At 50.5% G+C, this 13,366-nt stretch overlaps 1 protein-coding gene across 3 annotated transcripts in view; it reads right to left on the reverse strand.

Moving 5' to 3' along the window:
* The window catches only part of ptpro (protein tyrosine phosphatase receptor type O), a 131,893-nt gene that overhangs the window by 82,780 nt on the left and 35,747 nt on the right, over window positions 1–13,366 (reverse strand). For all 3 annotated transcript variants that reach the window (XM_090201468.1, XM_090201467.1, XM_090201478.1), the window contains exon 2: window positions 5–278. In XM_090201468.1, coding sequence (XP_090057594.1) covers window positions 5–278 — 274 coding nt within the window. The remainder of the gene's footprint in view (window positions 1–4; window positions 279–13,366) is intronic.

Below are 13,366 nucleotides of genomic sequence, written 5' to 3' on the forward strand. Positions count from 1 at the left end.
TTACTGGTGAGAACAGATATAGTCTGGATGGACTTGGACCAGGTCTTCCCCTGTCTGAGCAGCAGGCTAACGGTGTAGCAGAGTCCGTGGTGGGAGGAGTTAAAGACCAGAGGTGTCGCAGTGGGGTCGGTCAGGTTCGGGAATGGTAGCAGGTGGGTTCGGGGCTCGCCCATCACCCGGGCAGCATACCCCGTCACGTTCTCCCGCAGGTCAGATGGCTCCAGGGTCACTACGATCCAGTCTTCCTCTTTAACTGACACCTGGAAGGACACAATGGTCTAGAGGAGAGAGAGAGGAGAGAGAGAGAGAGAGAGAGAGGAGAGAGAGGTGAGAGAGAAGAGAGAGAGAGGAGAGAGAGAGGAGAGAGAGGAGAGAGAGAGAGAGAGAGAGAGAGAAGAGAGAGAGAGGAGAGAGAGAGGAGAGAGGAGAGAGAGGAGAGAGAGAGGAGAGAGGAGAGAGAGGAGAGAGAGAGGGGAGAGAGAGAGGAGAGAGAGAAGAGAGAGAGGAGAGAGAGGAGAGGAGAGCGAGAGGAGAGAGGAGAGAGAGAGAAGAGAGAGAGAGGAGAGAGAGAGGAGATTGAGAGATGAGAGAGAGGAGAGAGAGAGAGGAGAGAGAGAGAGGAAAAGAGAGAGGAGAGAGAGGAGAGAGCGAGAGGAGAGAGAGAGAGAGGGGGGGAGCGGAGAGAGAGCGGAGAGAGAGAGAGAGGAAAAGAGAGAGGAGAGAGAGGAGAGAGAGAGAGGAGAGAGAGAGAGGAAAAGAGAGAGGAAAAGAGAGAGGAGAGAGCGAGAGGAGAGAGAGAGAGAGAGAGGAGGGGGAGCGGAGAGAGAGAGAGGAGAGAGAGAGGGGGGGGGGAGCGGAGAGAGAGAGAGGAGAGAGAGAGAGGGGGGGGGGGGGAGCGTAGAGAGAGAGGGCTGTTGAGTCTCGAGAAATGGAGCAATAAGTTCACATCATCATCAGATCGCTGCTCTAACAGTTTGGCTTCTCCAGACCACCTGACCTACAGAGACAGTCAGTGTGTCAGTACAGGACATGTTGAGTTCCCTTCTTTATAAGCATGCTGAAAGTCTGTTGTTCATTTGTTTGCAGAGGAATTTGGTCAAATGCAAATTTCTCCAACAGTTTGCTAAGAGCAGCAAGCTGATTGGTCGACTGTTAGAACCAGTAAAGGCCGCTTTACCACTCTTGGGTAGTGGAAGGACTTTGGCTTCCCTCCAGGCCTGAGGACAAAGACTTTCCTCTAGGCACAGATTAAAAATATGACAGATAGGAGTGGCTATAGAGTCAGCTACCATCCTCAGTAGGAGTGGCTATAGAGTCAGCTACCATCCTCAGTAGGAGTGGCTATAGAGCAACACTAACTTTACAGAATTGTAACTTGCAATGCTTTTCTTTCCTTATGTGTTTTATTATGTATGAATACAATGGTTCACTGTTCGTTGTTGGCATTTCCTGCCTACATTTGCCAACTTTGCCAATTAAATAATCATTAAAATAATTGGCAACATCAAATGGTTTTGTGATGAATACGCCATCTGATTGGATGAGATGGCTTTTACAGAGTGCGGAGAGTGACCCCTCAGGGTCAGATTAATAAAGATCTACTCTGGGAGAGTGACCCCTCAGGGTCAGATTAATAAAGATCTACTCTGGGGAGACTGACCCCTCAGGGTCAGATTAATAAAGATCTACTCTGGGGAGAGTGACCCCTCAGGGTCAGATTAATAAAGATCTACTCTGGGGAGAGTGACCCCTCAGGGTCAGATTAATAAAGATCTACTCTGGGGAGAGTGACCCCTCAGGGTCAGATTAATAAAGATCTACTCTGGGGAGAGTGACCCCTCAGGGTCAGATTAATAAAGATCTACTCTGGGGAGAGTGACCCCTCAGGGTCAGATTAATAAAGATCTACTCTGGGGAGAGTGACCCCTCAGGGTCAGATTAATAAAGATCTACTCTGGGGAGAGTGACCCCTCAGGGTCAGATTAATAAAGATCTACTCTGGGGAGAGTGACCCCTCTCAGGGTCAGATTAATAAAGATCTACTCTGGGGAGAGTGACCCCTCAGGGTCAGATTAATAAAGATCTACTCTGGGGAGACTGACCCCTCAGGGTCAGATTAATAAAGATCTAGACCCGTCAGGGTCAGATTAATAAAGATCTACTCTGGGGAGAGTGACCCCTCAGGGTCAGATTAATAAAGATCTAGTCTGGGGAGAGTGACATTACATCCTGGTCCTCAGAGAACCACTACAGGTAAACATTACATCCTGGTCCTCAGAGAACCACTACAGGGAAACATTACATCCTGGTCCTCAGGGAACCACTACAGGTAAACATTACATCCTGGTCCTCAGAGAACCACTACAGGTAAACATTACATCCTGGTCCTCAGAGAACCACTACAGGGAAACTTTACATTCTATCTCCACCCCAGAGAACTGGGAAGTCTCTACAGTCTGACCAGTGGTTCCTCCATGTTTATCCTGCCTCCCCCTCTCAGTAGCTCTGTTCTATCTCTACCCCAGAGAACTGGGAAGTCTCTACAGTCTCTGCAGTTTGACCAGTGGTTCCTCCATGTATATCCTGCCTCCCCCTCTCAGTAGCTCTGTTCTATCTCTACCCCAGAAGACTGGGAAGTCTCTACAGTCTCAGCTGTTTGAGCAGTGGTTCCTGTCTTCTCCCTCTGTGTTCCTAGATCTGGTCCAGGGCCAATCAGCTTCAGTGATCAGACGCCTACTGACGGTTAGTCTCACTGAGAGACAAAGGCAGAGAGGAGAAGAGACAGAGGTTGAGACGGAGGCAGAGTGGAGAGGAGACAGAGGTTGAGACGGAGGCTGAGAGGAGAGGAGACAGAGGTTGAGACAGAGGCTGAGAGGAGAGGAGACAGAGGTTGAGACGGAGGCTGAGAGGAGAGGAGACAGAGGTTGAGACGGAGGCTGAGAGGAGCTGCATTATTCCTCCACAGAGTCTGTCAACAGAGAGTTTCATTCCCAGCCTTCCCTTTCCTGGTCAGAATCTCATTAGTCTCACTGCAGGGTGTCTATCTGCCCTCCTACCACTTCCTTTCTGTTCTGCCAAGACTGACGCCATCCTGCTCTCCTTCTGCCCCCCTTCACTGCCCATCACTGCTGTCCTGCCAGGGCTTCTGCCCCCCTTCACTGTCCATCCCTGCTGTTCTGCCCCCCTTCACTGTCCATCCCTGCTGTTCTGCCAAGGCTTCTGCCCCCCTTCACTGCCCATCCCTGCTGTTCTGTCAGGGCTTCTGCCCCCCTTCACTGCCCATCCCTGCTGTTCTGCCAGGGCTTCTGTCCCCCTTCACTGCCCATCCCTGCTGTTCTGCCAAGGCTTCTGCCCCCCTGCTGCACATCTTACACCCTGCAACCCCCTGCCCCCTCCCTGCCCCCCTGCTAAACCAGGGGTCACCTTGCTGCCCCCTAACTACCGGCCCAGCAGCCTCGGTTGTAAAAGGCCAACTTAACATGATAACAGCAGAGAAGAGAAACTCTGGCAGTCCAGCTGCTGTTCACGTTGAGGTTTCTGATTCTGATCACATCTTCCCTCCTGTGGCCTCCGAGCCCCGCCCTGAACACCAGATCACCATGGCAACGTCTCAGAGCCCTGGCCTGTGGACCAGATCACCATGGCAACACATCCCTTACCTACCTCCTCTGCCATAGAAGGAAGAGAGATACCGCCACACTGTCTATCTGGATGGACTAGAAGTTTACAGCAATGCTTTTTCAGGAAATAGACTATACAAGTACTCTGTCAACTACTTCCTCTGTCATAGGATCCCAGCCTGGGTCTGTATCAACTACTTCCTCTGTCATAGGATCCCAGCCTGGGTCTGTATCAACTACTTCCTCTGTCATATGATCCCAGCCTGGGTCTGTATCAACTACTTCCTCTGTCATATGATCCCAGCCTGGGTCTGTATCAACTACTTCCTCTGTCATATGATCCCAGCCTGGGTCTGTATCAACTACTTCCTCTGTCATAGGATCCCAGCCTGGGTCTGTATCAACTACTTCCTCTGTCATATGATCCCAGCCTGGGTCTGTATCAACTACTTCCTCTGTCATAGGATCCCAGCCTGGGTCTGTATCAACTACTTCCTCTGTCATAGGATCCCAGCCTGGGTCTGTATCAACTACTTCCTCTGTCATAGGATCCCAGCCTGGGTCTGTATCAACTACTTCCTCTGTCATATGATCCCAGCCTGGGTCTGTATCAACTACTTCCTCTGTCATAGGATCCCAGCCTGGGTCTGTATCAACTACTTCCTCTGTCATAGGATCCCAGCCTGGGTCTGTATCAACTACTTCCTCTGTCATAGGATCCCAGCCTGGGTCTGTATCAACTACTTCCTCTGTCATAGGATCCCAGCCTGGGTCTGTATCAACTACTTCCTCTGTCATAGGATCCCAGCCTGGGTCTGTATCAACTACTTCCTCTGTCATAGGATCCCAGCCTGGGTCTGTATCAACTACTTCCTCTGTCATAGGATCCCAGCCTGGGTCTGTATCAACTACTTCCTCTGTCATAGGATCCCAGCCTGGGTCTGTATCAACTACTTCCTCTGTCATAGGATCCCAGCCTGGGTCTGTATCAACTACTTCCTCTGTCATATGATCCCAGCCTGGGTCTGTATCAACTACTTCCTCTGTCATAGGATCCCAGCCTGGGTCTGTATCAACTACTTCCTCTGTCATAGGATCCCAGCCTGGGTCTGTATCAACTACTTCCTCTGTCATAGGATCCCAGCCTGGGTCTGTATCAACTACTTCCTCTGTCATAGGATCCCAGCCTGGGTCTGTATCAACTACTTCCTCTGTCATAGGATCCCAGCCTGGGTCTGTATCAACTACTTCCTCTGTCATAGGATCCCAGCCTGGGTCTGTATCAACTACTTCCTGTGTCATATGATCCCAGGGGTCTTCATGCCTCTGCCTCACTGCAACGTCACCACTGTCTGTTGGCTTGGGTGTTCCTGTAGTTATAGCAACGTCACCATTGTCTGTTGGCTTGGGTGTTCCTGTAGTTATAGCAACGTCTCCACTGTCTGTTGACTTGGCTGTTCCTGTTGGCTTGGGTGTTCCTGTAGTTATAGCAACGTCTCCACTGTCTGTTGGCTTGGGTGTTCCTGTAGTTATAGCAACATCTCCACTGTCTGTTGGCTTGGGTATTCCTGTAGTTATAGCAACGTCTCCACTGTCTGTTGGCTTGGGGTTGTAGAGTTCTAGAATCATGGTGGTGGTTCTACAGTTCTAGAGGGATGGGTGTTGTAGAGTTCTAGAATCATGGTGGTGGTTCTACAGTTCTAGAGGGATGGGTGTTGTAGAGTTCTAGAATCATGGTGGTGGTTCTACCGTTCTAGAGGGATGGGTGTTGTAGAGTTCTAGAATCATGGTGGTGGTTCTACAGTTCTAGAGGGATGGGTGTTGTAGAGTTCTAGAATCATGGTGGTGGTTCTACAGTTCTAGAGGGATGGGTGTTGTAGAGTTCTAGAATCATGGTGGTGGTTCTACAGTTCTAGAGGGATGTGTGTTGTAGAGTTCTAGAATCATGGTGGTGGTTCTACAGTTCTAGAGGGATGGGTGTTGTAGAGTTCTAGAATCATGGTGGTGGTTCTACAGTTCTAGAGGGATGGGTGTTGTAGAGTTCTAGAATCATGGTGGTGGTTCTACAGTTCTAGAGGGATGGGTGTTGTAGAGTTCTAGAATCATGGTGGTGGTTCTACAGTTCTAGAGGGATGAGTGTTGTAGAGTTCTAGAATCATGGTGGTGGTTCTACAGTTCTAGAGGGATGGGTGTTGTAGAGTTCTAGAATCATGGTGGTGGTTCTACCGTTCTAGAGGGATGGGTGTTGTAGAGTTCTAGAATCATGGTGGTGGTTCTACAGTTCTAGAGGGATGGGTGTTGTAGAGTTCTAGAATCATGGTGGTGGTTCTACAGTTCTAGAGGGATGGGTGTTGTAGAGTTCTAGAATCATGGTGGTGGTTCTACAGTTCTAGAGGGATGTGTGTTGTAGAGTTCTAGAATCATGGTGGTGGTTCTACAGTTCTAGAGGGATGGGTGTTGTAGAGTTCTAGAATCATGGTGGTGGTTCTACAGTTCTAGAGGGATGGGTGTTGTAGAGTTCTAGAATCATGGTGGTGGTTCTACAGTTCTAGAGGGATGGGTGTTGTAGAGTTCTAGAATCATGGTGGTGGTTCTACAGTTCTAGAGGGATGAGTGTTGTAGAGTTCTAGAATCATGGTGGTGGTTCTACAGTTCTAGAGGGATGGGTGTTGTAGAGTTCTAGAATCATGGTGGTGGTTCTAGAGTCAGCAAATTATTGTCCTGAAAGCCACCATGTTGCCACATCTGTACTGACCCTCCCATCATCGCTCACATCCTCTCCACATCATTATCATCAGCTGGTAGATTATGGTGGTGTGATGGGAGGGGCTTGTGACACACATTCCACCAGGAACCAAATCAGATTAGATTATGCATTTGGGTCAGAATCCTGCTGGTCTCTGTGGGGATTATAATCTGACGTAGGGGAGGGAGGGTCGGCAGGGGAACAGACAAACAGACAGTCCACAACACTACAGTAATTTACAGGACTACAGTATAGCTGTTCGTTTGTGTTTGTTATTCTTACACAACCAGCACAGCATTAAAGTACTAGAGCTGTGTTCCTACATGTTGAGGATGTTCAACATTAAAGTATTAGAGCTGTGTTCCTACATGTTGAGGATGTTGTAGGACTGTAGGGTTGTGTTGAGGATGTAGGACTGTAGGGTTGTGTTGAGGATGTTGTAGGACTGTAGGGTTGTGTTGAGGATGTAGGACTGTAGGGTTGTGTTGAGGATGTTGTAGGACTGTAGGGTTGTGTTGAGGATGTTGTAGGACTGTAGGGTTGTGTTGAGGATGTTGTAGGACTGTAGGGTTGTGTTGAGGATGTAGGACTGTAGGGTTGTGTTGAGGATGTTGTAGGACTGTAGGGTTGTGTTGAGGATGTTGTTGGACTGTAGGGTTGTGTTGAGGATGTTGTTGGACTGTAGGGTTGTGTTGAGGATGTTGTAGGACTGTAGGGTTGTGTTGAGGATGTTGTTGGACTGTAGGGTTGTGTTGAGGATGTAGGACTGTAGGGTTGTGTTGAGGATGTTGTTGGACTGTAGGATTGTGTTGAGGATGTTGTAGGACTGTAGGGTTGTGTTGAGGATGTTGTTGGACTGTAGGGTTGTGTTGAGGATGTTGTTGGACTGTAGGGTTGTGTTGAGGATGTAGGACTGTAGGGTTGTGTTGAGGATGTTGTAGGACTGTAGGGTTGTGTTGAGGATGTTGTTGGACTGTAGGGTTGTGTTGAGGATGTTGTTGGACTGTAGGGTTGTGTTGAGGATGTTGTTGGACTGTAGGGTTGTGTTGAGGATGTTGTTGGACTGTAGGGTTGTGTTGAGGATGTAGGACTGTAGGGTTGTGTTGAGGATGTTGTAGGACTGTAGGGTTGTGTTGAGGATGTTGTTGGACTGTAGGGTTGTGTTGAGGATGTTGTTGGACTGTAGGGTTGTGTTGAGGATGTTGTAGGACTGTAGGGTTGTGTTGAGGATGTTGTAGGACTGTAGGGTTGTGTTGAGGATGTAGGACTGTAGGGTTGTGTTGAGGATGTTGTTGGACTGTAGGATTGTGTTGAGGATGTTGTAGGGTTGTGTTGAGGATGTTGTTGGACTGTAGGGTTGTGTTGAGGATGTTGTAGGACTGTAGGGTTGTGTTGAGGATGTTGTAGGACTGTAGGGTTGTGTTGAGGATGTTGTAGGACTGTAGGGTTGTGTTGAGGATGTTGTAGGACTGTAGGGTTGTGTTGAGGATGTTGTAGGACTGTAGGGTTGTGTTGTGTTCAGAACAGCTCCCTCCTTTGTAAAGGACACCAGCAGTATGGTCTCAGAACAGCTCCCCTCCTAAAGGACACCAGCAGTATGGTCTCAGAACAGCTCCCCTCCTAAAGGACACCAGCAGTATGGTCTCAGAACAGCTCCCCTCCTAAAGGACACCAGCAGTATGGTCTCAGAACAGCTCTCCTCCTTTGTAAAGGACACCAGCAGTATGGTCTCAGACCAGCTCCCCTCCTTTGTAAAGGACACCAGCAGTATGGTCTCAGAACAGCTCCCCTCCTAAAGGACACCAGCAGTATGGTCTCAGAACAGCTCCCCTCCTTTGTAAAGGACACCAGCAGTATGGTCTCAGAACAGCTCTCCTCCTTTGTAAAGGACACCAGCAGTATGGTCTCAGAACAGCTCCCCTCCTAAAGGACACCAGCAGTATGGTCTCAGAACAGCTCCCCTCCTAAAGGACACCAGCAGTATGGTCTCAGAACAGCTCCCCTCCTAAAGGACACCAGCAGTATGGTCTCAGAACAGCTCCCCTCCTAAAGGACACCAGCAATATGGTCTCAGAACAGCTCCCCTCCTAAAGGACACCAGCAGTATGGTCTCAGAACAGCTCCCCTCCTAAAGGACACCAGCAGTATGGTCTCAGAACAGCTCCCCTCCTAAAGGACACCAGCAGTATGATCTCAGAACAGCTCCCCTCCTTTGTAAAGGACACCAGCAGTATGGTCTCAGAACAGCTCCCTTCCTAAAGGACACCAGCAGTATGGTCTCAGAACAGCTCCCCCTCCTAAAGGACACCAGCAGTCTGGTCTCAGAACAGCTCCCCTCCTTTGTAAAGGACACCAGCAGTATGGTCTCAGAACAGCTCCCCTCCAAAAGGACACCAGCAGTATGGTCTCAGAACAGCTCCCCTCCTTTGTAAAGGACACCAGCAGTATGGTCTCAGAACAGCTCCCCTCCTTTGTAAAGGACACCAGCAGTATGGTTTCAGAACAGCTCCCCTCCTAAAGGACACCAGCAGTATGATCTCAGAACAGCTCCCCTCCTAAAGGACACCAGCAGTATGGTCTCAGAACAGCTCCCCTCCTTTGTAAAGGACACCAGCAGTATGGTCTCAGAACAGCTCCCCTCCTAAAGGACACCAGCAGTATGGTCTCAGAACAGCTCCCCTCCTAAAGGACACCAGCAGTATGGTCTCAGAACAGCTCCCCTCCTAAAGGACACCAGCAGTATGGTCTCAGAACAGCTCCCTTCCTAAAGGACACCAGCAGTATGGTCTCAGAACAGCTCCCCCTCCTAAAGGACACCAGCAGTCTGGTCTCAGAACAGCTCCCCTCCTTTGTAAAGGACACCAGCAGTATGGTCTCAGAACAGCTCCCCTCCTAAGGACACCAGCAGTATGGTCTCAGAACAGCTCTCCTCCTAAAGGACACCAGCAGTATGATATCAGAACAGCTCCCCTCCTTTGTAAAGGACACCAGCAGTATGGTCTCAGAACAGCTCCCCTCCTAAAGGACACCAGCAGTATGGTCTCAGAACAGCTCCCCTCCTAAAGGACACCAGCAGTATGGTCTCAGAACAGCTCCCCTCCTAAAGGACACCAGCAGTATGGTCTCAGAACAGCTCCCCTCCTAAAGGACACCAGCAGTATGGTCTCAGAACAGCTCCCCTCTTATATGACACCAGCAGTATGGTCTCAGAACAGCTCCCCTCCTAAAGGACACCAGCAGTATGATATCAGAACAGCTCCCCTCCTAAAGGACACCAGCAGTATGGTCTCAGAACAGCTCCCCTCCTTTGTAAAGGACACCAGCAGTATGGTCTCAGAACAGCTCCCCTCCTAAAGGACACCAGCAGTATGGTCTCAGAACAGCTCCCCTCCTAAAGGACACCAGCAGTATGGTCTCAGACCAGCTCTCCTCCTAAAGGACACCAGCAGTATGATATCAGAACAGCTCCCCTCCTTTGTAAAGGACACCAGCAGTATGGTCTCAGAACAGCTCTCCTCCTAAAGGACACCAGCAGTATGATATCAGAACAGCTGCCCTCCTTTGTAAAGGACACCAGCAGTATGGTCTCAGAACAGCTCCCCTCCTAAAGGACACCAGCAGTATGGTCTCAGAACAGCTCCCCTCCTAAAGGACACCAGCAGTATGGTCTCAGAACAGCTCCCCTCCTAAAGGACACCAGCAGTATGGTCTCAGAACAGCTCCCCTCCTAAAGGACACCAGCAGTATGGTCTCAGAACAGCTCCCCTCCTAAAGGACACCAGCAGTCTGGTCTCAGAACAGCTCCCCTCCTAAAGGACACCAGCAGTATGGTCTCAGACCAGCTCCCCTCCTTTGTAAAGGACACCAGCAGTATGGTCTCAGAACAGCTCCCCTCCTAAAGGACACCAGCAGTATGGTCTCAGAACAGCTCCCCTCCTAAAGGACACCAGCAGTATGGTCTCAGAACAGCTCCCCTCCTAAAGGACACCAGCAGTATGGTCTCAGACCAGCTCCCCTCCTTTGTAAAGGACACCAGCAGTATGGTCTCAGAACAGCTCCCCTCCTTTGTAAAGGACACCAGCAGTATGGTCTCAGAACAGTTCCCCTCCTAAAGGACACCAGCAGTATGGTCTCAGAACAGCTCCCCTCCTAAAGGACACCAGCAGTATGGTCTCAGACCAGCTCTCCTCCTAAAGGACACCAGCAGTATGGTCTCAGAACAGCTCCCCTCTTATATGACACCAGCAGTATGGTCTCAGAACAGCTCCCCTCCTAAAGGACACCAGCAGTATGGTCTCAGAACAGCTCCCCTCCTAAAGGACACCAGCAGTCTGGTCTCAGAACAGCTCCCCTCCTAAAGGACACCAGCAGTATGGTCTCAGACCAGCTCCCCTCCTTTGTAAAGGACACCAGCAGTATGGTCTCAGAACAGCTCCCCTCCTTTGTAAAGGACACCAGCAGTATGGTCTCAGAACAGTTCCCCTCCTAAAGGACACCAGCAGTCTGGTCTCAGAACAGCTCCCCTCCTAAAGGACACCAGCAGTATGGTCTCAGAACAGCTCCCCTCCTAAAGGACACCAGCAGTATGGTCTCAGAACAGCTCCCCTCCTAAAGGACACCAGCAGTATGGTCTCAGACCAGCTCCCCTCCTTTGTAAAGGACACCAGCAGTATGGTCTCAGAACAGCTCCCCTCCTTTGTAAAGGACACCAGCAGTATGGTCTCAGAACAGTTCCCCTCCTAAAGGACACCAGCAGTATGGTCTCAGAACAGCTCCCCTCCTAAAGGACACCAGCAGTATGGTCTCAGACCAGCTCTCCTCCTAAAGGACACCAGCAGTATGGTCTCAGAACAGCTCCCCTCTTATATGACACCAGCAGTATGGTCTCAGAACAGCTCCCCTCCTAAAGGACACCAGCAGTATGGTCTCAGAACAGCTCCCCTCCTAAAGGACACCAGCAGTCTGGTCTCAGAACAGCTCCCCTCCTAAAGGACACCAGCAGTATGGTCTCAGACCAGCTCCCCTCCTTTGTAAAGGACACCAGCAGTATGGTCTCAGAACAGCTCCCCTCCTTTGTAAAGGACACCAGCAGTATGGTCTCAGAACAGTTCCCCTCCTAAAGGACACCAGCAGTATGGTCTCAGAACAGCTCCCCTCCTAAAGGACACCAGCAGTATGGTCTCAGAACAGCTCCCCTCCTAAAGGACACCAGCAATATGGTATCAGAACAGCTCCCCTCCTAAAGGACACCAGCAGTATGGTCTCAGAACAGCTCCCCTCCTAAAGGACACCAGCAGTATGGTCTCAGAACAGCTCCCCTCCTTTGTAAAGGACACCAGCAGTATGGTCTCAGAACAGCTCCCCTCCTAAAGGACACCAGCAGTATGGTCTCAGACCAGCTCCCCTCCTAAAGGACACCAGCAGTATGGTCTCAGAACAGCTCCCCTCCTTTGTAAAGGACACCAGCAGTATGGTCTCAGAACAGCTCCCCTCCTAAAGGACACCAGCAGTCTGGTCTCAGAACAGCTCCCCCTCCTAAAGGACACCAGCAGTATGGTCTCAGAACAGCTCCCCTCCTTTGTAAAGGACACCAGCAGTATGGTCTCAGAACAGCTCTCCTCCTAAAGGACACCAGCAGTATGGTCTCAGAACAGCTCCCCCTCCTAAAGGACACCAGCAGTATGGTCTCAGAACAGCTCCCCTCCTTTGTAAAGGACACCAGCAGTATGGTCTCAGAACAGCTCCCCTCCTAAAGGACACCAGCAGTATGGTCTCAGAACAGCTCCCCTCCTAAAGGACACCAGCAGTATGGTCTCAGAACAGCTCCCCTCCTAAAGGACACCAGCAGTATGGTCTCAGAACAGCTCCCCTCCTAAAGGACACCAGCAGTATGGTCTCAGACCAGCTCCCCTCCTTTGTAAAGGACACCAGCAGTATGGTCTCAGAACAGCTCCCCTCCTTTGTAAAGGACACCAGCAGTATGGTCTCAGAACAGTTCCCCTCCTAAAGGACACCAGCAGTATCGTCTCAGAACAGCTCCCCTCCTAAAGGACACCAGCAGTATGGTCTCAGACCAGCTCTCCTCCTAAAGGACACCAGCAGTATGGTCTCAGAAAAGCTCCCCTCTTATATGACACCAGCAGTATGGTCTCAGAACAGCTCCCCTCCTAAAGGACACCAGCAGTATGATATCAGAACAGCTCCCCTCCTTTGTAAAGGACACCAGCAGTATGGTCTCAGAACAGCTCCCCTCCTAAAGGACACCAGCAGTATGGTCTCAGAACAGCTCCCCTCCTAAAGGACACCAGCAGTATGGTCTCAGACCAGCTCCCCTCCTTTGTAAAGGACACCAGCAGTATGGTCTCAGAACAGCTCCCCTCCTTTGTAAAGGACACCAGCAGTATGGTCTCAGAACAGTTCCCCTCCTAAAGGACACCAGCAGTATGGTCTCAGAACAGCTCCCCTCCTAAAGGACACCAGCAGTATGGTCTCAGAACAGCTCCCCTCCTTTGTAAAGGACACCAGCAGTATGGTCTCAGAACAGCTCCCCTCCTAAAGGACACCAGCAGTCTGGTCTCAGAACAGCTCCCCTCCTAAAGGACACCAGCAGTCTGGTCTCAGAACAGCTCCCCTCCTAAAGGACACCAGCAGTCTGGTCTCAGAACAGCTCCCCTCCTAAAGGACACCAGCAGTATGGTCTCAGAACAGCTCCCCTCCTAAAGGACACCAGCAGTATGGTCTCAGAACAGCTCCCCTCCTAAAGGACACCAGCAGTATGGTCTCAGAACAGCTCCCCTCCTAAAGGACACCAGCAGTATGGTCTCAGAACAGCTCCCCTCCTAAAGGACACCAGCAGTATGGTCTCAGAACAGCTCCCCTCCTAAAGGACACCAGCAGTATGGTCTCAGAACAGCTCCCCTCTTATATGACACCAGCAGTATGGTCTCAGACCAGCTCCCCTCCTAAAGGACACCAGCAGTATGGTCTCAGAACAGCTCCC

Source organism: Oncorhynchus mykiss, chromosome 15 (assembly GCF_057628025.1).
Source record: "Oncorhynchus mykiss isolate SJ-2025 chromosome 15, ASM5762802v1, whole genome shotgun sequence".
Taxonomy (NCBI): Eukaryota; Metazoa; Chordata; class Actinopteri; order Salmoniformes; family Salmonidae; genus Oncorhynchus; species Oncorhynchus mykiss.